This window comes from Triturus cristatus, chromosome 7 (assembly GCF_964204655.1).
Source record: "Triturus cristatus chromosome 7, aTriCri1.1, whole genome shotgun sequence".
NCBI classification, from domain to species: Eukaryota; Metazoa; Chordata; class Amphibia; order Caudata; family Salamandridae; genus Triturus; species Triturus cristatus.
This window is the reverse complement of record NC_140590.1, coordinates 695,217,951-695,245,395: the sequence shown is the minus strand read 5'-3', so window position 1 is coordinate 695,245,395 and position 27,445 is coordinate 695,217,951. Positions and strand designations below refer to the sequence as shown.

At 46.7% G+C, this 27,445-nt stretch overlaps 1 protein-coding gene across 8 annotated transcripts in view; it reads left to right on the top strand.

Moving 5' to 3' along the window:
• SDK2 (sidekick cell adhesion molecule 2) overlaps positions 1 to 27,445 on the top strand; it is a 1,027,095-nt gene that overhangs the window by 792,242 nt on the left and 207,408 nt on the right. For all 8 annotated transcript variants that reach the window (XM_085617351.1, XM_085617350.1, XM_085617348.1 and 5 more), the window contains 2 exons: positions 9,412 to 9,579; positions 10,443 to 10,545. In XM_085617351.1, coding sequence (XP_085473477.1) covers positions 9,412 to 9,579; positions 10,443 to 10,545 — 271 coding nt within the window. The remainder of the gene's footprint in view (positions 1 to 9,411; positions 9,580 to 10,442; positions 10,546 to 27,445) is intronic.

Genomic DNA, 27,445 nt, shown 5'->3' with positions numbered 1-27,445 from the left:
ATGGCAGCAATGATGTAGCTAAGAACAGCAGTGCAAGCATCACGTGATTCTCAGCTTTGCAGATAGAATTGGGTATTTTGGTCTTTCTAGCCTCACCTTCTGCAAAGCGGGTCTGCATGTGCAGTCTTTCTTCCTTAATTTAAGTAATCCTACGATTCGACCCCGGAATAGTTGCAAACCCATTGAGCTGTTTTATAAACATGTTATGGATTCCTTGTGATGTCATTGACAGTGACAGCAACATTGTACCGTCCCTCCCACTGATGGCTTGTCACGTCATTGCCAATTCACTTGTATATTGTGTTATATTGACTCCATCCGCTTGTCATTGGTTGAAAGCAGACACACAATGCTGATCACATTTATAACTAGAGATGCTCCCGGGCCTTTCATGTGGTCCTTTCTCTTTAGTTGGCCAAAGACAAATGAAGAGAAAGGAGTAGGTTCGGACAGCAAACATTATTATGACATTTTTCACTTTCCCACACTATTGTGGCTGATTTGTAGGCGTCGCGGGGATTCAATGAATGCATTTTACAAGACTGGAAATGCTGCTCAGAAGATTAATGGATTTTTAAACTGGCCTGTGTTTATGTCAATGATACCTACAGTTTATGCGGAATGGCGCTTTCACACCATTAATCTCTTATAGATTCACAGGATGTACTTAATTCTGCAATTGAGACAAGGGATAGAAAAAAGTATCTTGTTCTTATTACTAAGAAATATAGTATGACCAACAGGCATGTCTTGAATAACTCACTAAGATTCTGATACAAAACCCACAATGTACCACCCTATAGACCAGTGGTGGCTGGCAAGTGAAGACGGTGGTAGGGCGTGGACAAAAATAAAAGTGAGAAAATAATCCCACTTACCTTGTAGCCGCGACATCCTCCCCCACTTTCAGGCCTCCTGAAAATTGCAGTAACCAATCCTGGCACTGCTCTGAGCAGCGCCAGGATTGGAGGTAATGACCTCTTTTGCCTCTCCTGAGAGCACTGGAGCCCTACGCTGTCTCTGTCTAGGACAGCTGGGTTAGAGAGGTTTAAACTGCGCATGTCTTCACAATATGGCCACCCACAAAGACATGAGCACTTTAAACCTAAGTGCCCTGCCTAGCAGCAGAAAGCCCACCCCCCCTCCCCAACCCCATCCTGACTCTTGGCTGGGGACGGAGTTTTGAAATATAAAATGGTAATTTCTTACAATTTTTTTAAATTTTGTCCTGGTGCCCATTTTTAGTGGTGCAACGCTCTTCAGCCTTATCGGAGAAGCCGTCCCTGCTGTAGACCCTTATTTTAATTGTATTTTTCTATCATTGGATATTGCCATTGTAATATCAGGCTAGATGCTTGCCCTTCTTGAACAATAGTAGGAAGAAGATGCCTTTTTGCTGTTTTTGTGGATATTGTAAAATACTCGCTGTAACCTTCCACTGTTGGTACCCATGTCTGTCCACGGGAAGTGTATAGATTGCAGAACTCCTCCAAATGGCCACTCCTTTTTACCAAAAGCACCTACCTTCTTGCTCCTCTTCCCAATATGCTTGTTTCTGGTGACCATGATAGAATAGTGGCCATTGTTCTAAAACTGCCCTTAAGCAGCTAGAAAACCTTGGGTCACTAGTAAAACCTGGCTTCTCCTCTGCAATGGAGAAGGTGTCTTCACAATGAAGCAGGAGTCTTCGTCCTCTTTGAACTGTACTCCGTCTTGCCTTCTATATTGCTGTTTTATTGACATCTAGAACTTCTTGTCAAAATATGTTCTTTTTTTACCAGATTTGATTTCTCTTGCTACAATGGATGCTGTGTGTACATAGTGTCTGATAGGCTAAGATGAGGCTAAGATGAGGTCACAAATTAGTTGGCTTTTTTTGCACACTGACTAATTTGCGACCTCACCTTCATTTTGCAGTGTGACTGATGTATTAATCAGTCACACTACAAAATACCCATTCAAAGGGAGTTACACAAGCCCCTCCCGAATTAATATTCATGAAGCAAGAATCCATTTGTGACTGAGGATGGCTGCAGTGATGGCATGTGAGGAACAGCAGACCACCTCCATTCATTCACCTGGAGACTCCACTTTACACATTTGTTACCTTCCTCTGCACTTCGGGTCTTGATCACACATCAGTAGTTTCTGATGTGATCAGAGCTGATTTCTGATCAGAAACCACTGATACATTGTATATTCACTTGCCAATGGCAGAGGAGCGCTCGTTACACATTCCGTCCTTTGTAGTTCAGTATGGGCCAAAAGTGTACTCCTTCGACTTGCAGCACGCTCTCTGTACATTATGACACACGGTTCTAGGCTGCAAAGCTTGTGAGTTTCCAAATCTCCGCCATTGTGACCACAAAATTCGTTTGGGCATCTATCCCAGAGACCTTGTGAGATTCCAGCACTTTGCACTATGGCCGAAAACATAGTAAGATCTCAGCTACAGAAAACAGTATTTTTGTCGTATTTTTTCCCCGCTTACGATTACACCTTCCTCAAAGGATCTGTGGGCAAATTCTATTTTAAATACATTTCCGTGGATCCATTTGGATCATTGAAATCCCAGCCAGTGTCTATTCTTTTTTTTCCCCAATGTCACTTCTGAGACAGTCTTTCTTTGAATTGAATTGAGTTATTTTTTGGGCCTATACTTAACCTATGCACTTATGATTAATAATGGGGGGAGGGTGGTGCTGGTTCTTTTGGACATTTCTGCGTTCTTCCAACCTCTTGATCTCAATGACTTTTTAGGGCCTCTGTGGGCTGTGTGTTTTAGAATGTTCCTGGAGAAAGGACGTTTCAGTATCTTCCAATCTGGTTTCCTCTAGTTTTCCCATAGTTAGCACATTTGAAAATGTGCAAGTCGCAATATCACAAAAACCGTAAGGATCCCTTGTGGTCAAACAAGGAGAAAATGTTCAATAACCACTTTTTTAAGCCACGTTTACATTGCCTGAAAGCACTACTGGTAACATTGGTTTTTAGATGTACTTTAAGAAAAATCCAGAAACTAGGGTGAAGGTGCCGTTATCTTAGATCCAGAAAACGTCAGATGCCTCTTTATAAATTTCAACTCTGGATCACTTCTCGAACCCTGACCCTAGCTTCTTGCAGTGGTGTTAGTAAGTTTCTTAGAGTAAGATCTATGTTGATACTGGGGTGTAGTCTAAAGGAGTGGGCCTTCGAACTGTTTACCGGCTGCATGAATCTGCATGGCTGGCTGCTGTTACTGCATGTGAGGAGACCCACCAGCAGGCCCGACTAAAGAGCCACAGGTGCTTGCAAAGCAGACGTTCACCTGACGATGGCCTTGCATAAACCTGGCGCCAGCCATCAGCCGTGGAAGCGGCACACTGGCTCCCAGTTTCAGAGCACAACATTCAAGGCCTTGGATCGGCCTTATTTGCGTGGACCCTTCTTGGCTCTGGTTCTCTAAGTATGCAGTTTATGGTGGCATACTAAGGGATGCCAAACTACCACAACTGACAACAAATTTGGCGCCATTGCTAGGTAAGAGGGTAGCAAACCAATATTGTTCTTTTGGCAGCACAAACGTTGCGACACACAGAACCAACCAACATATGCAGAAGTCTCTGTGGGCACCTGAAGATCATAGGATCCTGTCGCCTGTGTGGAGGGTCTGCTGCTCCACTACAGCGGAAGAAAGTCTCTCTGCGAGAGCGCGCACTCTCTCATCCACCCTAGTCACAGAATCTACTGGCGGGCGTCTTGGTTTCTTAAGCTGTGGCTATTTTAGTAAGTCCTCACTGTACTGTAGTACCATCGGTGGGAAGATCACCTGGTGCCAACTCGAAGGATTTTTTTGTTGTTTCGACTCCCTGAGGCTTAGACAGACTCACACACTTATAATTCAATCCAATGAAATCAGGCGGTATTGCTTCTTGCATCACACTTGGCGCTTGTCATGTCTTCCACAACCAATGAAGTTAGTGCAATGTACATCAACAACAAAGATTATTCTCTCAATGACATCGTTAGCTATACATGGAATGTAGAAAGCAGCACAGATGACACCACATGCAGTAAGTGGAGTGTAAAACCAGCGCACTTTACACTCACTTATTCCACTTGTACTTCGCCGTTTGGGATCACCTTTTTTACTTCCGTTTTGGCCGAGTATATAAAAATGCAACAGTGTTTTCTATTATGGAACAAACTGAATACAACTGTCTTGTTTAGAAATGGAACAAATCTTTTGATGGCCAGAATAAATTCCTCCAAGGAAGTAAAGGTTCACGCTCCCCCCTTGAGGGACCATTGTTTCCCCTTATTACGTGATTACCCAGGTCCCTGGGTTACGGGGTTACCCCTTATGCTTATACATACACCCTCTTCTTTTGTCATCACACACAAGGAACGTGATAGTAAAGAAATCAAATTATTGCTAGAGGAAAGTTCTTCCTACATTTGCATTTGTTTTTGGTGAGAGTATTGGGCCTTCGACTTCTGCTGCGGCACAGAATCACCTCCTCATCTGCCCTGGCATGATGTGTCTTGTGCCCTGTCACGGTATCCAGCCTCTCAGGCCTATCTCCTGCCAGGCTTGCCCCACCCGCACCCCAGACTGAGGCTCTGGCGCACACTAAGCTCCTTGTAGGGTGCTCCAGGGGCTGAGTGTGAGCAGAGGTCCCACCAGACCTGTGTTTATGGGACAGTTCAAAGCAGAGCGGCTCATCACAGGGCTGTGTTTGGTGTGTTGGAATGGTTGCCAGGTCTGTGCTTGGCCGGGTTGGACAGGTTGTTATGACCCAGGCGTGATTCACGGCGCTCGCTGGAGTCTCAGCAATCAGCAGGCACTCTCGTGAGATATACAGAGAGGGTCTGGTGGACAAAAGCAGACGCCTGCTGCCCCTAGAGACGGGGATAGTGTTTGAGAGTGAGTGTGTGTGGGAACGCGCTTAAGTGGGCCTTTACGCCTCGGTGTCTTCACGTTCCTTGCTTCTCTTCGCTTCACCGGTGCCTGTGTCCTTATGCCCATGTCTTTGTGCGTGTCTCTGGGTGTGCCTCTCACCCACTCCTGCTCATGCGATCTTCGTGTTTCAGTTTATTCCTTTGTATCCTCCTTCACGTGTTTGTCACTCTTCATATATTCACCGTGTGTGCGTGAGAGTGGCGGCTGGTGAAATTTGAAAGCAGTGGTGCGTAAAATTTGTGATAGCGTGCACCACAGCGAGAGAGTCCGAAAGACCTGGTTACATGTTGAAAAATGTGTTTTTTTATTGGAAAATGTAATTGCTTTGTAAATATAGTTGTGAGAACTTTTCATCCATTTTATTAATTGCAACAAAATGGTGACTATTGTAAATTATTGTTGAGATCCTCCATTATAGGTGCCTGTGAGAATGAGATGACAAATGGATACATGATGATGGTGCAGAGCTCACTTCTGGAAGGAGTCTTTTGAATTGCATCAAAAGCCAAGCTTAATTGTTCTCACTTTGAGAACACCATTCCTATCAAAAGCTGATGCTTGAGTTGTGAAATGATACTCCTGTGAATCGCATACCTCAAAATCATTCCCTGTCCCCCTGTGTCAGGTTAACAAATGCGCTCTTCAATCCGGAAGTAGTATCTACAAGATGTGAGGATTGGCCGCATCATGGGGACTGGACTGCCGGACTTCTGCACTGGAGCCAGCATGAGCATTCAACCTCTTGGGTACCTTCATGGTTCCCTTCTCTGCCTCCCTGAGAGTGCCCACTTTCATTTTCTTTCAGTGACACACAGGGCTTTAAGTTGGATGAAAAAACAGTGGGGGGCAGATTTATGTTGCCTGGCGCATCTCTGCAAATCCGCAGGGATGCGCCAGGAAAGATGCGACACGCATGTTTACCCTTGCGCCACCCATGATGCGCCGCATTTACAATGCGCCGCATCATGGTGCAGGAATAAACAGATGCATGTCGCATCTGGGGCGTAAAGTTGGCGCAGTGCTGGAGTAGTGTTGCGTGCGACACGCAACTCCGGCACTCTTCCATCTTGCCCTATCTGTAACGTGGTGCGTCAAGCCTTACGCCTGCTTCAAGCAGGCGCAGGGTTTTGACGCATCAGTGTTGGAAAAGTGACTCAGTGAAATCTTGTAGATTTCACTGAGTAACTTTTATGGGGCGTTCCTGCGACGGAACGCCCCCCCCTGTGTAGAAACGCCCAGATTAAACCTGACGCAGGTTTCATGTGGCACAGGGCTTTACACCGTGACGCATCTCCATAGATGCGTCACAATGTAAATAGGGCACAATGTGGCGCAGGGTTTATGCCGCCGCTGCGTCACAAAAGTGACGCAACGGCGGCGTAAAAGTGGTGCAAGTCGAACATAAATCTGCCCCTGAGTATGAGAGCATAGGGGCAAGGCCGCTGTAATTAAGGGCGTGGCTTAAGACAGTTAAGTTAAAGATCTTTGCTTAATATAGTGTGTGCCCCACTGGTATTCTGCTGCTTCTGTACATTCGTCCAGATCTATAACACAACAAGTAACATTACACCTACATACACCAAGCCAGGACTATTGGCTTTGTCAATGGCTATCAATTGCATATAACTACTATGACTTTTTTCATATAATATATTGCAAATGCTTCCATTCTTGTGGGCGATGTTGTGTAGTAAGGCTAGAGCTACTGACTTTAGAGCAGAGAAAGCAGGTTCGAGCCTTAAGTCAGCTCAACATCCTGTGATTCAAATATGTCCAAAACCTTAAATCTGCAATAGTACAACCGGTCACTGCCTTTGATGTAACTTCAGGGACTCGTTTTTCAGGTTTATATAGCGCAAACTTGGAGTGTTTTACATGAGCACCAGTTACCAGGACATATAATAGGTCCTGGTAACTGGTGCTCATGTAAAGCGCTGCAAATTTGCGCTATATTAAAACTGAAAAACGAGTCTCTTTGAAGTAAAATTAAAAGTGGTCATCACTGCCTTTGATGTAACTTCAAAGAGACTCGTTTTTCAGTTTTATTATAGCGCACATTTGCAGCGCTTTACATGAGCACCAGTTACCAGAAAATGTAAAATGTCCTGGTAACCGGTGCTCATTTAAAGCGCTCCAAGAAAAACTAGTCTCTGAAGTTACAGCAAAGGCAGTGATGACGGGTTGTACAGTACAACCCATCACTGCTGGTGTATCCTGGTAAAGCGCTCCACGAAAAGAGTCTCATTGAAGTTATATTAAATGAAGTGACGGGTTGTACTGTACACAACCAGTCACTTCCTTTGATTTAATTTCAAAGAGATTGAGACTGGTACGGAGTTAAGGTTTAGTCTATTACACACTGAGGGTAAAAAAAATGGAGAGCCCCGTAGCGACCCAACATGATGCGACATCTACTCACGTGACGTCACGTTTCTCGATCCTGATCCGAATCTTTAGGACAGGACACCAACGCACATTGCCCAGCCAACGCCAATGCCAACTTAATGAAGTTGTGTGCGAGGCCTGGTTGTGTGCTAGGCCTGGCATTGACTCAGGGAAGGGGCCACCACGACGGCGAGCTCATGCCCCCCGGCTCTCTCTCTCTCTCTTGCCCCACTCCCTGTTGTCGTGTGTAATGGCGTATACCTACGCACAGGGAGGGGGCGAGAGAAAGGCTCAAAGCTAGGGCAGATTGACCAGTCACTGCACGGTTTCACAATAAAGCCGTGCAGTGCAGCGGCAGCCGGCATGCTCGAGGGAGGGGAGGGGGGGGGGGGTTTGCGGCCCGCAGGTGGGGAATACAAATATTACAATTAAAATATAAAACTTAGTAAACGTACCTGAGTGCCGGGATACCGCACTCCCTCCGCTCCGGCCTGTACTGGTGGGTCCGCGACCACGTGTTCCTGCAGCTCCTGCTGCAGGAAGCAGCCAGCAGGCAGCTTCCCTCCCCTTTGCAACGCAAGGGAAGCCAATCACATTGCTGGTAGGCGCAGCAGGCTAGCGCCCCAGCTGGGACATTTTCTCTGCATAGAGAAAGACCGAGAGTGGGCAGTCCTGCTCGAGGGCAGGGGGGAGTGGCTTACCCACTGTTGTGGGTACTGACTGTTTGGTCGGCCCTGAGCCGACCAAACAATCAGTACCCACAACAGTGGGTAAGCCACTCCCCCCTGCCCTCGAGCAAGACCGCCCACCCTCCGCCCCCAACGAGGCACAGAAGCACTTCTGCTTTCTCGCAATGCGAGAAGGCAGAAACATAAATGGTAGTTTTTACCGTTTAGGTTTCCGCCTTCTCGCACCGCGAGAAAGCAGTGGGGCAACGCCCCCACGCCCCAATGGGGGAGCCGCCACTGATTGGTCCACATGTGTTCAAATGTGTATACCGTCATCCCCGTGTACATGTTAACTTGTAGGTTTTTCTCTGTCAATGTACAAATGTCTTAAAACAGTGCACGAATGCGTGTTCCATTATTTCTTCACTATACACGTCTCAGGATGCTCGTCTTTGCATGTACTCGTGAGTTGCACGAAATTTTCATTTTGAGAACAAGTTCTCGGGAAGTTGCTGATTCTCAGCCTCACTGCAGCTTTCGGACTTGCGTAATTTCTCCTGCCTACACTCTCGCGTGACTTTGTATCAGAGGTGTTCTTTGGCACCAGTCCTTGCCTAGTGTTTTGCTTGTGATAGTACACTTTTCTGGCACATTCTCTCTAGTACTTTGCTACCGGTAACTCGTTATCACGAGCATGTGAGTTCACACCTTCACTACCTTTTCTAACATGTGGGTGAACAGTAAACTCTTGTGAGGGAAATCTATGTGAAAGCATCATGCTTGGGTGTAAATATGATTTTAAAAAATGTGGGGGCCTGGTTACAGGTGATAAAAAAACATTTCAAAAGATATGGTTTTCACATAGAAGGCTGCCCACTGGATCTCAAGCACGTCAGATATTTTACTTAGTTTTCACGAGAAACATGCATACTTCACAAGGGCAAACAATGTGATTTTGCACACTGCTGGTGAGGAGTTCATCCATGTTGTAGCTCGTGTGCGCATGTCTTTCTTGACCCACTTTGTTCTCACCTTTGTTACCTCTTTCCTATTACTGCACCATTTTCCCTGCAATCTCCAACTCCCCTTGTTTTTCTCTAACTTCCTTTCTGTTACTTCTCTTCCGAAATAAAGATCTTCCTCTACTCTTTTTTTCTCTTTCTCTCTTACCTTTCTCCTGTTTTCTCCATCACTTTCATATCGACTCTTTGTCGTGGTTAACACATATTTTAAACTATAGTATATAATTAGTTTTAAAATGGTGTTCACATGTGTATACTTTCTATCTCTTGCCCTCTACACTCCTTTTTTCTTTATTTTCACTCAAACCCTAAGTTCCAATGGTCACAGTATGTCGAATGGTCTTGTTTGCAGATTCAGTTTACACAGTCTTACGTCTTCTCCCTCTTGTTACAGGTGAACGTATCCTGGCCAGCGGCTCAGTGCAGCTGCCTCGATTCACTCTCCTTGAATCCGGAAGTCTTCTTATCAGCCCCGCCCACATTTCTGATGCTGGTACCTACACTTGCCTCGCTACTAACTCGCGAGGTGTGGATGAAGCATCAGCAGATGTCACTGTGTGGGGTAAGAGTTAATCACAAAACAACAACGTAAAGAGACAATGCCCATCATAGAGTAGACTAAGACATGTCCTTCATCAGGAGTTCCAAGACAACATGCCAACTGTAGAGAGTTCAAAGACGGGTTTCAACTCTTCATAGAGAATTCCAACACATATCCATTGTAGAAAGTTCCAAGATCTCTCCATCATACTTTTATAGATAATTCCAAGACATATCCATTGTGGAAAGTACCTAGATAACATGGCCATGGCAGAGAGTGGTAAGACAACACATCATCTGTAAAGAACTGTAAGACATGTCCATTGTGCAGAGTTCCTAGACACGTTCATATTTGATAACATTCATTGATAACAGACAACATGCCCACCGTAGAGAGGTTCAAGTCAATATGCCTATCAAGGAGACTTGCAAGACCATGTCTATCACAGAAAATTCCAAGACATACTTATCATAAAAAGTTCCAAGACATCATGTTCGTTATAGAGCAAGACATGTCCACCATCGAGAGTTAGAAGACAGCATGCCAGTTGCTGAGAGTTCAAAGGCATGCTCTTCATAGAGAGTTCATCCATAGTTGTGAGTTCCCGGACAGCTTGATGAACATTGAGCATTCCAATACAATGTGGCTTCATAGAGTCTTCCAAGAGATGCATCGTTAAGAGTTCCAAGACAACAGGCCCATCATAGAGTGTTTCAAGACAACATTCGTTTCCAATGGGTTTCCACAGCATAGACATTTTCAAGACATGTCCATTGTAGCGAGTGGTAATGTCCATCATAGAGTACCAAGACAACATGGCCATCGTAGAGCATTCGGCCAATTCAGAGATGCTGGTGTCATTAGGATTACTTTTTGTTTTCCAGCCCGTACCCGCATAACCAGCCTTCCTCGTGACCAGAGCGTCATTAAGGGAACAAAAGCATCCATGGCCTGTGGAGTTACACATGACCCAAGTGTGACTGTCAGGTAACATTTTATTCTTCCACTGTGCTCCAGAGCAGGCTTACCGACTAACATCTTTGTATCACCGGACCAGTGTGGGCTTATCAGACATTCTAAATAAGTGGTGGTAAAGGTGGAATGTAATGTTCCACCACTAACTGTCGCAATGTTACAGTGTTGCACTTCTGCTCTTCTGTTACACTGCTGCACTTCTGCTCTTCTGTTCCACTGCTGCACCTCTGCTCCACTGCTGCACTTCTGCTCTTCTATTCCACTACTGCTCTTCTCTTACACTGCTGCACTTCTGCTCTTCTGTTCCACTGCTGCACTTCTGCTCTTCTCTCACACTGCTGCACTTCTGCTCTACTGTTCCACTTCTGCACTTCTGCTCTTCTCTTACATTGCTGCACTTCTGGTCCTCTGTTCCTCAGCTGCACTTCTGCTCTTCTGTTCCACTGCGGCACTTCTGTTCTTCTGTTCCACTGCTGCACCTCTGCTCCACTGTTGCACTTCTGCTCTTCTGTTCTATTGCTGTACTTTTGCTCTTCTGTTCCACTGCTGCACTTCTGCTCTTCTGTTCCACTGGTGCACTTCTGCTCTTCTGTTACGCTGCTGCAGTTCTGCTCTTCTTGTTACACTGCTGCACTTCTGTTATACTGCTGCTCTTCTGTTCCACTGCTCCACTTTTGCTCTTCTGTTACACTGCTGCACTTTTGCTTTTCTGTTACACTGCTGCACTTCCGCTCGTCTGTTATATTACTGCCGTTCTGCTCTTCTGTTACACTGCTGCTCTTCTGTTACACTGCTGCACTTTTGCTCTTCTGTTACACTGCTGCACCTTTGCTAATCTGTTACACTGCTGCACTTCTGTTTCACTGCTGCACTTCTGCTCTTCTCTTGCACTTCCGCTCTTCTGTTACACTGTTGCATTTCCTCTTTCACCATGTCATGCTCCTATACCTGAACTAGATTCTTGATTGAGAAATGTTCACTATCCTGTGTTCTAATAAGTCGCTGAGGTGCTTGTCATCCTACGGGTCAGACTTTTTTCTTTTTATTTGGGTTTTGAGGTGTTATTTTCTGCCTAGGGACCTAAAATTAGATTCTATATGGGCTCTGCATTCTGTTAGTCAATACATGTTATCCCTCAATAGAACATTACCATGCTCCTCATTGGACATGTTCTTCTTAAGGAATCATTAAATCCTTATAGCAGGTATTTAATTACTTCCTTAAGTGCATTATGCATTTCTGTTTATATATTTCTTAAAGTGTAGTTTTAATCCACTATATAAACACAGTAAAGACAAATCTAGACTTGGGAATGGAACATTGCCTCGGGGAGACCCGTGACATGGATTAGTCATGTATGTATGTAGCGTGTTTGTTTGATATGCTACATGCAGTGGGAGATGCTATTTGAGAGCGTGTGAGGTCCTGGATGGCGGTTCGGTGAGAGAGCAGAAAGATTTGGAGGGAAAGGAAAGAGAGTTTAAGTAGTCAAGAAAGGAGATTGGTTGAGCTAGAAGTCTTAGGGCCTGATGTACGACCATTGTGATTTGCGCCTTGCAAATTGCAACAAATTGTGAGTCGCAATTTGCGAGTCGCAAATCACAATGTACAACAGAGTCTCAGACACTGTTAGAGATTCCCAATGGGGTCCCAAATTGCATGCCTCATTAATAATAATAAGGCACTCGCAATTTGCGACCCCATTGGGAATGGCTGGGCCTCCCAGGTATGGTGGCCTGCTGGGGTCAGCAGACCTCCATATCTGGGACTGCTTTTAAAAAAAACAGTTTTTTCTTAAATGCAACCCGTTTTCCTTAACAGAAAACGAGATGCATTTAAAAAAAGAAAAATGAAACGTTTTGGTTTCATTTTTTTAAGGGCAAGTAGTGATCCCTGGCACTACTGCTTGCTCAGTGCTTTAAATGTAAAAAAATAAGTGCAGGTACTCACCAAAAATAAGCAGTGGACTGGGGGTGGTGTTTGAGGTGGGGCAAGGGGTGGGGCTATATTTTTTACCTTTCTAAGCATTGTATGAAAAAAATATGCATGCATTGTAAGAATGTCTAACCATTTATATAGTACTTGCCAATAATTCCTTAATATTAACCAAAGTAGCCCTTTTTTAGCAACCTTACAATAATAAAATATTGAGGAAAAAACAAACAGTAAGTTTCCTAACGTTTGTCTTGTAGTTTGATGCGCATCTTTGATGCAGGATCATGAACCACTAAACTATATGACAAATATATTAACTTGTGACCTGCAGGTAGCACAATGATCTCTGCAGCAAAAACAGGAACCAACAAAGTTTTCTATATAAAAAACAAATCTGTGATCCGCATGTCTCATGCTGTGTGTTGCAGCAGGCACATTGATCCTCTATGCAATTTTGTGTTCAGTCAAACCTTTGATTAGAAGAATGCACACAGATATTTCCAGCAAGTGAATTAACCACCAGAGTTATTAAAGTGCTATTGTACCCGGGAATTTACTGGATACCAAAGGTCTCTGTACCAGGTAATATTTCGAAATGCAGCATGTTGTGATGAGTTAGGCAAGGCAGAATACATTTATTATCACATTTGTCTTGTTGTCAAATTCTTTGGGGCTGAGTTTGAAAAAAATAATTACGTTCAGACTTTGTACTTTGCGACTGCGCCCACTTTCTGCTGCAAACCCTAGAGTTGGCCTCATGAGTAGCTATTTTTAATGTACACTTGCCTGGAGATGTGTGAGCTACTTACAGGTCAAACCAGGCTTGAGCCAGATGCTGGGCTTTAGATCGACTCAAGCTTTTCTTGGAACTTCGAGCCCAAAATGAGTCGAAATTTAATGTGGCTTCTGCCTGCTGTACTCGCTGTACCCTTATGCACAAAGTTAAAAACAAAACATTAACATCTGGCACAGAAAGAGGAAAGATAAATAGATACTCATATAGTGGCTGATATATTCAAAGAGAAACAAGAAAACCTGGGATAAATCCCGGCTTCTCCACTTAACCAAGCCCTGTGATCTTATGCAAATATTTTGTTTTACAAATCTGCCTTTTTTTCATTATACCTTAATATTGTATAATGTGACTGTTGGAAAGTGGGTTATTGGTAGGGGAAAATGTAGGTCTGCCACTGGCAATAAAGCCACCAAAAGGCAAAAGAGGTACGGTGTTCCTGGGTGGCAAGTTGGCTACCTGGTGAGTCCTCAGAGTGGTGGGGAGGTGGGAAATACCTCCTTTCGGAACTAGGACCCGAGAATTATTTTTATTCTGGAGAGGTCACAACCTGATTAAAAAGAAGAAGGAGGGCGACTATTTTGTTTGAATCCTTCCTGATGCAGCGGAGCGGGTAGGTGAGCCGGACTGCTCTGAGCGGGAGCAGCGACACTACGTTGAGTGTCCGTATACTCCGCTGCCGTCTGATGAAGCCGCACTTGAATCCTTAAGAGGTTGGCTGCTTTTCTCCGGGGGAACATCCTACCGAGAGAAGAAGTGGTATGTAGAACCACACCACACACTGTAGATAGTTTTCATTTAGTCACTAGGTTCTGAGGAATCGCCAACTGATCTATTAGAGACATTTTATAGGCGAGAAACATGTTGACCACTAAGGGGTAGAGCGTCATTTTTGTCAGATTAAAACAAAATAGTCGCCCTCCTTCCTCTTTTTACTTTTTAATCAGGTTGTGACCTCTCCAGAATAAAAATAATTATAGAGGATTCCCTTACCTGTTTTAACCCAAACACCACATCTACATCTTACCAGGCCCCTCACACCCACGGCACCTATACGGCAAGGAACAAAAGATTTCCGATAAAGAGCCCCTTTATGGGTGCCCGTCGAGCATTGCAGCGCCAGCTCGATGAGGAGCAGACCCATATGATGAAGCATGACACCTAGCTTGCTGGGTGTGTGAGGGTCCTAGTTCCGAAAGGAGGTATTTCCCACCTCCCCAGGTAGCAACTTGCCACCCAGGAACACCATACCTCTTTTGCCTTTTAGTTCTACCCAGGGCAAGTACGGTGGACCTTTATCAAGCCCTCATTGTTCCCCTTGTTGTTTACTAAATAAGGCCACTAACACATGATAGGACCCAGCATAGGTCTTAGAAAATTATTCCTATGCTCAACTTTTGGTAACGTAACTGCGAGTAGACAGGCTTAACTTCAAAGACAGGTATGTAAAGCATTTAAAAACACCATTTCATTAAATAAGACACAACAGAAAATAAAAATCCAACACCAATTTATAAAAAATGGTACTATTTGTTTCTTTTAAATGACACCAAAATGAAAAAAATCCACTGTAGGGAACCAGAGATGTGAATTTTTAAAGATTAGTCACTTTCTAGGGCTTAGAACCCAACAGTGCCCCTTTTAGTCATTTTGTTTTCTCTGACAGGGACACTCCTTTAGAAACTGTTCTGGAGAATATCTCACCACTGTGTTGTGCCGCCTTCTCCAGCAGGCGGGTCCAGTTAGAACTCCTTCCTGAAGTTCTGCTTCCCAAAGTATCCAACACACAGTCCAAGGTTCTGGAATCTCCAAGAGGGTCCTTGAAAGTGTGAAACTTCAATTCCGCAATCCACTTAAACAAAACCCTTACAAATCCACTGGTACTCCAGGCTGGGAATTCTTTGTGGGGCTGTCCATGTGAGCTCTGTTAACCTGTAGCTTGCAGGGAGTTCCACTCTTGAGTCCTTTGGCAGCAAGGTAATCCACAGGGCTGCAGTTTCACTTGGTGCAGTCTTCAGAGGTCAGGCCTTAGAGTTCCTTGAACAGCAAAATCTTTTCAGCAGGGCACTTCTTGCTTCATTCAGTTTCAAGCAGCAGATCTGGAGGGCTCTGCCCCTCTCCGATACTTATTCAAAATTCTCTGGGTCAAGCACCAGGTCACTTCTGACCAATGAGAGTAGGGCAACTCCTGATAGTTATGACCACATCCTGTAGAGTGTGGCATTATTTTGTCCCAGACTGCATCATTCTTCCAAATCCATAATGGCTAATTTTCCAGCGAGGAGGTAAGAGCTGGCTAAACACACCCCCTGGGATGGCTTATTTCCATGGACTCTCCCCCTACCATCTGCACATACCTTCCTTAAGCCTAGCTCTGACTCTGGGCCAAGAGTGTCAGAGTGAAACTGAAACCCAGGCCTCCCCTCTGCCTTTGAAGAGCATAGTTTACGACTCCACCTCCTGGCCTGGCATTCCTATAGACCAGCACACTGCCCTCCCAACAGAGTGGTTCTTTATCACCTCTTCAAAGCAGCCTGAGAAAATCCACTTAACTCTGACCAATCAGGGCAGACCACTGGAAGGCTGAATTTGGACTTACAAAAAAGAAAATCTTATAACTTCTTGTATGTACACTTTAGGAGAAATTCAACAATATAATAATGTTGGATTTACTACTACCATTCTGGGAAGTCTTTGAATGGTCCGGCAGGTCCTCTCCTATCAATATTTATTAATCAATAACTTCCTATCATGTTAACCTATGGGCCATGGGGTTTGCAATGGGGAAAATGACTCGGGCCAGTTTTGTAGCACCAGGGCTTATAGAAACATATTTTATAAGTATTTCCCAAATCTCTACAGGACCCCCACCCCCTGTGCAACTAAGGGAGACTTTAGGGGTTCTGAATCTGCAGAAATATTGCAGATCCTCCTTACCCAGTTCTTCTAGCATCAAAGTCGAATTTGAGCAGCTCTTTAATACAATGTATGCAAAAACATTGTAGGTTTTTCATTTTTAAGTGCCCCTACCCCCAGAGTCGAGTTTGGGCACAATTTAAGGTTTAAAAGCAGTCCTGGCAACCAGTGCTGCCTTCAAACTGACCTCAGGCTTCAGCACTGCACACATGCTGGTGCAGAAAATCTTCTGGCCTCTAAACTGCCATGCCCCCAGGATACTGGGGACTTCTAGGTAGTTTCAATCCCCTGCCCTATTATATACTAGGGGCTTATGGGGTAGGTCATGCCAATTACAGGGGTACCCCCACCATACCATAGTGTACCCTAGTGTATGTTGGGTGTCTTAACTGTATTCTAATGTGTTCCTTTTAGCTTGGCACTGGCCCTGGTTAAACAAAGCCCAGGGTCAGTCAGAGTCAGTTACCACCAGTTCCAGTCAGCAAAAAGTTGGGGGGTGCCCAGGGCACAGGATGATTTTACAACAGTGACCTACTAATGTAAAAGCTGTACCATGTCACAAAAAAATAGGCCTTTTTTATTTTGAAGAGACTTTATCCTATTTTAAGTGACGTTTGTTGGATTATTTACATTCAAACAGTTCCAGGGCTTGGCTCATGCAAGTTCCCTTAGAGCCCAGCCAGACCCTTGGCTCAGGTCTCCCTGTAAATTTGTTGGCTTCCCCACCACTACATTTGTCTTCTGAATGGTAAACCTGCTGCATCATTTGTGCACATAGCTCGCATTTTTGTAAAAAATATAAACAAAATGTCACAAAATCATCAGAGAACATTATAAAAATCACAAAATTATCTCTAGAAAAGATGGAGATGAACTGTTAACACACATTCCCTACATGCAGTCTCAATGCATTTGCCCCCTTTCACACACACTTCAAAAGCCTGTTTCAGGCTTTCTGAATCACATTTAGTTTCATACAAGCACACAGTACTACTTTTCATTCTCACAGTCATACCCATGCTTGCAAACTCACATACTTAATGCTTTTACTTCCTGTTCCTCACACATTCTCTTTCACATGCAGTGCTCCACAGTGGAGGCCTTCAACAGCTTTAACAGTTGCAGCACAAAGTTGGGGGTCGCATTTTGTGCGATGTACGTATTCACATATTGAAACCCTTTCAGAGACTGCCACAGGCGTCTCTCATTGCTGCAAATCACCTATGTTTATACTTATATAACAAATGTTTATGAATAAAAGGCATACTAAGAAATCAATTCTAGTTCTGCAGTTTTTTTAAATCATGAATGATCTGATTTAAGTCTAGAGGCAGGGGTTTTCTTTCAAGCTAATCCCTAATTTTAAATTGTTGATGGGCGATGATTTGTGAGCTTTTAAAACAATGGGCATGCTAACAAGCTGCATTGCCCTGAACTATGTGTCCCACACTCGTTCACGCCCATTCGTTTTTTGGACACCTTTGACTGCCTCTAAAAGACGCCCTGCAGTGATGCTCCTCCTCTCTTATCTTCCAGAAAGGCACGCACAGCACTCTGTGTTCTACTGAAAAGGAAATGCGGTCCTGGCGCTTTTGAACCAGCTTAGCCCAGGCTTCAGCTCGGTTTCAAAGGCGCTTGAAACTGTGCAGAAGGTGCTGCCAAGGATGGAACTCAGGAGCGCAGAACCGAGCGCATCGAAACCGGGTTGTATGGGTACCGTGACTCTCCTTGTCTGAGGAAGGTCCCAGTACTCAAGGGGAGAAAATATAAAAAGTGCTTGTACTCAGTACCGGTGAGTAACGGCCCATTTAAAGCACTGTGCTTGCCCCTAAGAAATATTTTCCCCTGCATTCACTAAGGGGAAGTGGTACCCTGGGGACCCCTTCCTGTTTGTGAGAGCTTTACCACCCTTCTGAGTAGGGTGGTAAACAGCGACTGTTTTGCGACTGCAATTGGGGTCGCAAAACAGTCTTACATAGGGCTCAGACTCGCTATTAGGAAGGGACGCCCTTGGAACGCCCCTTGCTAATAGCGAGTCGCTGATCCTGTTAAGCGAGCCGCTAAAAAAATTGCGACTCGCTAAATAGGATTAGTACATGGCCCATATGTATTTTGCATGCGCAAACAGGTCGCAAACCTGATTGTGCTTGCAAAATAGGGTCTTACATCTGGCCCTTGATCAATATGTCTTTTGAAACAGGAGGGTCTTCAAGTGTCTCTGAAACCGGGGTGATCCTCATTGCCTTCACTACAGGTGCATACGGAGTTCCTTCCATATTTTAGGACTCAGCTCTCCTATTTTTCTACCCGTAATTTAGATATATATATTTTTTACATTAGGGCCATTAGATCGACTAGATCTTAGGGTCCTGGGCGGGTGATTGTTGTGAATGAGATGAGTGTGCTGACTTAAGTGAGCCATTATTCCTGGTTAATGTATCGGGTTTACTGGTCGTCTTGAAGGGATTGTGGGCAGCACCTGGGACCCCTCTGGCATCCTGGTTCTGTCTCGAAGGCCAGTCTAAGGATCTGTTGAAACTGTTCAGGCATGAGACAATAATAGCCCTGGATACACTGGAGCTGTATTTTCGGAGGCAAAGAAGAGTGAAATCCGACCAACATGGTGTGTGCGGCAGCTGAAGGTCGACATAGATAGCAGCCATCATTCGTCTTACCCCATGGTCGCTGTGCTTGTAACTCCTGCAGCGTTAAGAGGATCCGCTGACATTTCTGCCTCCCTGAGTAACTTCTCAGCCGTTGGCAAAACCTCAAACATAAAAACGCCTTGAGACAAAGGGCCTCATAAAATTATTGCTTCTGACTTCCTCGGGGCTCTGATGTTGCCCCCAAGATTTCTGCAACAAGCAGGTGAACAGTTTTGTCAGTTTTAGCATCTTTCGGGATTTTTTTAGCGTTATCCCCACCCCTTTTTTTTAGAGGACGTGGCATAACGGCCAGAGCGGCGGACTTTGGAACTCGGAAAACAGGTTCTAGGCTCGACGTCCCCTCAACAACCTGTGATTTTGGGCAAATCACTTAATCGACCTATAAAACGCTCCAATGCCTTCTGTTCGAGTTCACGCTGTATAAAACTGCAAATAAATGAATAAAAAGACAGATGATTTAGGAGACAGTGATCTCTATCCAAAGATCGTCTCAAGAGTGTCACCCGGACAATGTTGACGCGGAGTAAACCCCGACATTCTCCTAATAGATTTAAACAGTGTTAACTGAAACTCTGCGTCCTCGATGACGTACAGAACGTGGGTGACGCAAGGAAGAACCATTGGAAACGGTGCGTGACAGCAGTAATAAGGAAGAGAGAGAGACAACTTAGTAAAAAATTTAATATGACTTGAAAAATTGATATTACTTAACTTCAGCCGTGGTGAATATTTTATTGGACGATATTAATTCTCACTGGCGTCCGAGAAGGAGCCTCTCTCATTTCATGCCTACGTTAATGTCAGTGCAGAACCGGAATGTGACAGCGCTGGTGTGCCTCTGCTGCCACCTTGAGGGCTGGAGAGGGAGTGTCACGCGACGAACTGTTAGGTTAGAAGCGTTTTTGGAAGCACTCAACTATGCTTACTCTACGCCAATCACTTACACAATCAGTCACATTTACACACAGCCAGACCTCTCATCAGTCATGTGTTTTAGCGGGACCTGGCATGTGTCTGCCCTGCATGCAGCAAAAAAAGAGGGAAGATGGGGTTGTTTTCTGGTTGCATATGGGAATTTTTGGATTGTTTTGAAGTTGTGAGTTCTTTGTGTTGTCAGTTGTAACAAAGGTAGTTGCATGTGTACTGTTAGCCTTCTTGCCATACTAGAAAGCACATGACGCACTCTCAGCTGACAGAGAGCAGCCTTTTAAGACCAGTGGCGCTTTAAAGATGTCATGTGTCCTAATGCAATCAAGCAAAATGAGCCCCGTTGGGCAGTAAGTGGTAGCCACATTTGACGTTGAAATTGACCCTTTTATATCCAGGATCCTTGGGCCGCAGCACCAATGATAACTATGTTTTTTTTTCAAGCTGCTGTCTTTGGTTTTGAAAGCAACTTCAAAAGTAACCCTTGTCCCACAAGAAATCATGAGACCTACTTCTGGTTAAAAATGTGACTGTGTAGAGGTTCACAAATTCCATTTGATCTCAGCTGATGTATATCTCAATATTTCAGGAGCTTTCCCCTTTCCATACCAAATGCTATCCAGTTGGTTGTATGTAATTTCATAGAAAACAATTTAATGGAATACTATTATCGGGGAAACCATTTAATCTAAACTGTTTCAGAGAATTTTTCAGAATGAATGGCATTTACCATTTGATAGAAACCAATTCATAGAATGTCTTTTTATTTGTGATTGGCATGCTTTTAAAAAAAGTGTAAATACATTTCTATGCCTAAACCCCCCCCCCCCCCACTTCAGACTCCATACAGCCCCTCACCATACCCAAACTACACCCATTCCTAAACCCTAAAAATTCCTCACCGCCCTTAAGCACCATCCATCAATTACCCCTAGCATCTCTCACCACCCCTATCTCTACCCATCCCTGAACCCTAAAAACTCCTTTCTAAATCTAAACTTCACACATCCCATAATCCTTAAAACCCCTCACCACCCTTAACTTCACCCAATCCTGAACCCTAAAAACTCTTCACCATCCTTAATCTCTACCTATCGCTGAATCTCAAAACCCCTCAGCAGCCCTAAACTCACCGATCCATGAACCCCAAAACCTCGCAACACCCAAAATTTCACCCATCCCTGAGCCCTAAAAATACCTCACACCCTTAAACTCTACTCATCCATGACATCTAAAAACCCTCCGCCCCCCCAACTCCACCCATTACTGATAGCTTTAAAAAAAAAACTCACCACCTTTAACTCCAACGAACCATGAATGCTGAAACCTCTCAACACCTCAACATCCCTGAGCCCTACACTGATCCGCGAGCCCTAAAAATCTCTTACCAACCCTAAACTTCACCTATTCCTGATACCTAAAAAACCCTCACCGCCCGGAACTCACCCATCCCTGAACCTTAAAAACATTTCAGAGCCTGAACTCCCCCTATTCCTGACTTCTAAAAAAAGCCTGCTCACCCCTAAAAATTACCAATACCTGAACCCTAAAAAACCCTCATTAGTCCTAAACTCCATCCAAGTTTAATGTAATTTAGGATTTTTCCTTAAAATGATCTTTCCTTTCAAATGTTCTTTTTACATTTCAATTTATCCTTAAAATTGTCTTCCTTAGAATAGTTTTTTCATGTTCTGGTTTCCTCCAATGTGGGTTCTCAGTTTTCGTTCTTCCATTTATTCACACTCATCAGTCCAGATACTAGGAACTGATACTCTTAGTAGTCTGCTGCATGTTGTTCTAATGCCACTATGTACAGTTTCTAAGTGCTTTGAATAGTGTCTAGCACCTACTTGTGTCTAATGGTTGGCACTCGGATCACATATTCGGCTGCATATCATCATATTCTGTCCTTCATTGTGTGTGATACTGAGATACAGCGGCTTTGCAATGTTCATCTCGCATCTGCCTGTCAGCCCCATACTGACTGAGGTGGAACAGATGAAAAGGTTAAGACATGATCTAGTGATATCTGTGTAGCTCACAAGACGCAAGCTGGAATCCTGACTAGGCGGATTCAGCATTTCATCTTTCTTAACTCCAAAAATTGCGGGGCATGGAGCCAGGCAACATTGACACCTGTGACTCACAGCGCTATGAAGCTGAAAACATATCAGTAAACTCTATATATACAAAACGGTGCCTATTTGTGTGTACCGCCCCCCCTATCATCACTCAGTCTAGGGTAGACTCTTATATAAAAGACACGTCTGTCTGCCACTTGTGTGTGTGTGGTGAGATGTCTGTCTATTATTTATGTGCAGGAGACCAAGTGTTTGCCTCTGTTTCTGCGTGTGAAGCTTGTTGTCTGTAAGGGATTTCTGATCACGCTGTGAAATGTCTGACCCTCTCTGTGTTAATGGAGTGAGATATGTGTCTATTATTTCTCTATATGAGGTGAAATGGCCGCCCCTGGCTTTGTATATGAAATGAAATGTTTGCCCAGGATCCTCGGCACAGGGTTAATTGTGTCTCTGTGTTTGAATTGAGATGAGATGTATTTCTGTAATGTCTGTGCATGTGATTGTCTGTCCATGTCTCTCTGTATAAAGTGATGTGTGTTCATGATTTCTGTTTAGGAGGTGAAATGTCTCTCCCTTTATATGAAGTGCAATATCAGTGAATTCTGTGCCAGAGGTGCAATTAAATGTGTGTGTATGATGCACAGTGTATATCAATGGTCTCTCTGTAGCAGCTGAAATGGCGAGGTGTGCCTTATGCTCCATCGAAGGTGTGTGGGTTTCTCCCTGGTTTCTCTGTAGGTGCTGTCTCCCCGCTTTCTTGGTAGGAGCTGGGACTCTGGCCTGGACTCCTGAGGTCACTTTAGGAGGCTTGTTGCTGACTACTGATATGATTTGTCGTCCAGAGGAGCACCAGAAGGGGGCACTGGGCTCTTGGCGGGCTTTGTAATGCTTGAGCATATGAGTACCTGACTCCATGTTGAAAGTTGTGAGGGGGAGACTAGTATGTTTCTTCTTCTGTGTGGCACAAAATGTGATGGACAGAATGCTTGGATTGATGTCAGCCATAGCTAATCACTCAACATCACATTCCAGTCCATCATTTTTTTACTTGTGTGTGCTGTTACAGACAGTGCTCAAACATGTACAGTCCATTATTGGCCCTAATACCTATGGGATGATCGAGACTTGATTGCTAGGCCAGGCCCACTCTTGCCGGGATCGGAAGCAAGTTCAACCCTAGATCAGTTCGGCCTTGTAGGGTCTTGTCAGTGGGGTGCAGCATAAGACCCATAGCAGAGCGAGGTGGAGTCATCCCAGCGTTCCGCCATACTCCTCCTGCTCGGAGAGAATCAGACGGCAGAAAGAATGGTGGGCGCAGTACTTGAATGAATCTCTGCCACTGGTAATCCCGCCAGACCACATTCATGTCCAGCGTTTTATAGCTCGTCTGTACCATTTCAAGATCACGTCTGGCCATACCCCTCTCACTTGGAGACAGGTGGCAGGCAAGAGAGGGGTGCTATACTTGAATTAATCTCAGCCACTAGTCCTCACCTAGGGCCACATTCCAATCCGTTGTTTTATAGCTTGTCTGTGCCATTTGTAACCCACGTCAGGGCATACACTTTCTTCTTCGTAGCTGGGCCAAGCTGATTTACATTTGGTCACTCTTTGCTCGAGTGGCATGTCAAAATTAGAACTCGGTTCTATTTATTCCGCTCTCAACAGTTAAGCAGCAGCTTTCTGCTCTCGGTGTCATTAATTATGCGCCGAAGATGGGCCCTCGGCCAGGTAAATCTGAAGACCTGTGAAGCTAAAACCCAGCAGAGCTGGGGAGAGTCGGTCGAGCTGCGTGTCTCACATTCAGCGGACTCTGCCCCCTACTGGCCCTTGGGAGGGACTTGTCCCTCAGCACAGCTTCCGGTGTCGCTTTTGTCCTATCAGCACCTGCGTCTAGTGCCGACTCTCAGCCGAGTGCTTAGAAGTCACTCCACATGGGAGTTAATCAGCCCCTGAGAGTGTGTGTAACGCTCAGACTCGGGCCGGTGTCTGGTTCTTGATTTACAATCGTCACACGTGGACATTTTAATCAGGGTGACCTTTTCAGCTCGCAGCAGGTTGTTGAACTGTTCTCAAGCATGTCAGCGTAATGGCGCCTCACTCGCAACTGAAATGCAATTCTGTGTGAGCACCAGGGGCTAGCTGGCCTCGTAGGGCAGTGAGTCACCTGACGGGCAAGTGCCTCTGCCCCAGCCCTGCTGGTATTTCAGAAGCATAGAATATGCGGGAATTATCGACGTATTTCCGGCTTTGCGCTGTCTGCTGTTGGCCTATGGGATGTTCGGACACTTCTCACAGGTTCTTACTGTGGTTGTGATTGTAAAGCGTTCATTCTGACTGCCAACAACAGCAGCAATGCCCTGCTGAGAGCTCGCACTGCTTCATCGACGGATGGGCGCCGGGAGGCTAGAGCTAGGCAGGGGCACTGTGCGAGTCTGGTAGTCCTACCCTTACAGCCCTGCAGCGGTACCCCAAGAGCCCTGCAGCGGTACCCCAAGAGCCCTGCAGCGATACCCGAGAGCCCTGCAGCGATACCCCGAGAGCCCTGCAGCGGTACCCCAAGAGCCCTGCAGTGGTACCCCAAGAGCCCTGCAGCGACACCCCAAGAGCCCTGCAGCGGTACCCCAAGAGCCCTGCAGTGGTACCCCAAGAGCCCTGCAGCGGTACCCGAGAGCCCTGCAGCGGTACCCCAAGAGCCCTGCAGTGGTACCCCAAGAGCCCTGCAGCGATACCCGAGAGCCCTGCAGCGGTACCCCAAGAGCCCTGCAGCGGTACCCCAAGAGCCCTGCAGCGATACCCCAAGAGCCCTGCAGCGGTACCCCAAGAGCCCTGCAGCGATACCCGAGAGCCCTGCAGCGGTACCCCGAGAGCCCTGCAGCGGTACCCCAAGAACCCTGCAGCGGTATCCCGAGAGCCCTGCAGCGGTACGCCAAGAGCCCTGCAGCGGTACCCCGAGAGCCCTGCAGCGGTATCCCAAGAGCCCTGCAGCGATACCCCGAGAGCCCTGCAGCGATACCCCGAGAGCCCTGCAGCGATACCCCAAGAGCCCTGCAGCGGTACCCCGAGAGCCCTGCAGCGGTACCCCGAGAGCCCTGCAGCGATACCCCGAGAGCCCTGCAGCGATACCCCCAGAGGCCTGTAGCGATACCCGAGAGCCCTGCAGCGATACCCCGAGAGCCCTGCAGCGATACCCCGAGAGCCCTACAGCGGTACCCGAGAGCCCTGCAGCGGTACCCCGAGAGCCCTGCAGCGGTACCCCGAGAGACCTGCAGCGATACCCCGAGAGCCCTGCAGCGATACCCCGAGAGCCCTGCAGCGGTACCCCGAGAGCCCTGCAGCGGTACCCCGAGAGCCCTGCAGCGATACCCCAAGAGCCCTGCAGCGGTACCCCAAGAGCTCTGCAGCAGTACCCCAAGAGCCCTGCAGCGATAACCGAGAGCCCTGCAGCGGTACCCCGAGAGCCCTGCAGCGGTACCCCGAGAGCCCTGCAGCGATACCCCGAGAGCCCTGCAGCGGTACCCCAAGAGCCCTGCAGCGGTACCCCGAGAGCCCTGCAGCGATACCCCGAGAGCCCTGCAGCGATACTCCAAGAGCCCTGCAGCGGTACCCCGAGAGCCCTGCAGCGATACCCCAAGAGCCCTGCAGCGGTACCCCAAGAGCCCTGCAGCGATACCCCGAGAGCCCTGCAGCGATACCCCGAGAGCCCTGCAGCGATACCCCGAGAGCCCTGCAGCGGTACCCCGAGAGCCCTGCAGCGGTACCCCGAGAGCCCTGCAGCGGTACCCCAAGAGCCCTGCAGCGGTACCCCAAGAGCCCTGCAGCGATACCCAAGAGCCCTGCAGCGGTACCCCAAGAGCCCTGCAGCGATACCCCGAGAGCCCTGCAGCGATACCCCGAGAGCCCTGCAGCGATACCCCGAGAGCCCTGCAGCGATACCCCGAGGACCCTGCAGCGATACCCCGAGGACCCTGCAGCGATACAGAAAGGGCCCTGCAGTGATACCCGAGAGCCCTGCAGCAATACACTGAGATGGTTGCAGTAGTACCCTGAGATCCCTGCAGTGGTACCCTGAGATTGTTGCAGTGGTACCCTGAGATTGTTGCAGTGGTACCCTGAGATCCCTGCAGCAGTACCCAAAGAGCCCTGCAGCGATACCGAGAGCCCTGCAGCAATACACTGAGATGGTTGCAGTAGCACCCTAAGATCCCTGCAGTGGTACCCTGAGATTGTTGCAGCGGTACCCTGAGATCGTTGCAGTGGTACCCTGAGATCGCTGCAGTGGTACCCTGAGATCGCTGCAGTGGTACCCTGAGATTCCTGCAGCGATACCCAAAGAGCCCTGCAGCGATACCCAGAGAGCCCTCCAGTGGTACCCTAAGATCGTTGCAGTGGAACCCTGAGATTCCTGCAGTGGTACCCAGAGAGCCCTCCAGTGGTACCCTGAGATCGTTGCAGTGGTACCCTGAGTCCATCTAGCCGCTCCCTAGCCCAGGACCTTGGGGCTCCCTGGTTGAAATCTGTGTACAGATGAGGATGGTAACATGAGTGCCCTTGAGCCAGTTGCCTCTGTGAAGAAGCGCGAGGACGCTTCTTCTCTTGACCCTGTTCATTCCACCGGCGCGGCTGCAGTGCTGTGACCGCTGGGAGAGCAGTAGACACCTTAACATTTTGTTTATATCAAGGAAGGAAATTGAGATAGTCTCTGGCATTTGTTTAAAACTTTTAGAGGGCGGATGCATTTTCTAAATGTTGTATTCAGGGTGGCTGTGGACTTCTCACGAAAGTATGAGGCCGGTTCTACCACAGCCTGCTATTGAATTTGCTAGTAAGCAGAGCATGTGCGACTTCGCTTCGCCTGTGGGCCGTCTGTGTCAGGCAGCGCAGCGACCATGACAGGCAGCGTAGAGACCATGACCAGCAGCGTAGAGATCGCCACCGTTAACGCACTGTAGCTACCAAACCAGGTGGCGCAGTGATGTCACGGGTAGCGTAGCGACAACTACATGCCACGCAGCACCGCTACAGACAGCACGAGGCAGTGATTACCACAGGCAGCGCAGTTTAGCGACCATGACAGCAGTCGCTGCTGGTATTAATCGCGGGTGGGAGGGCAGGCGGGGTCTCGCGGGGGGTTAATACATTTAAAAAACGTACCTGTTCGCGGATCCCACGTTTTCCTGCTCTCCTGCCTCCGGCAGGAACAGGAGAGCAGGCAGCCTCCCTCCCCTAAGCCAATCACAACACTCCAATGGCAGCATTGTGATTAGTCAGGACGCCGACCAGGCAGGCGCCTATGGAGAGGCCATTTTCTCCATTGCAGCCTACATAGAGAAAAGGCAGAGTGCGCATGACTGGTTTGGTTGGCCCCAGAGGGCCGACCAAACAGCGCCCTCAGCAGTTTGCAAGCCACTCCTCCCCTGCCCTAGAGCATACCCGCCCACCCCAACCAAACCCTTCTGCTTTCTCGTAGTGCAAGAAACAGACACAAAAAATGGTAGTTTTACCATTTTGTGTTTCTACTTCTTGCACTGCGTAAGCAGTGTGGCGATGCTCCTCCGCCCTAATGGAGGAGTGCCTCTGCATGACAGGCAGGG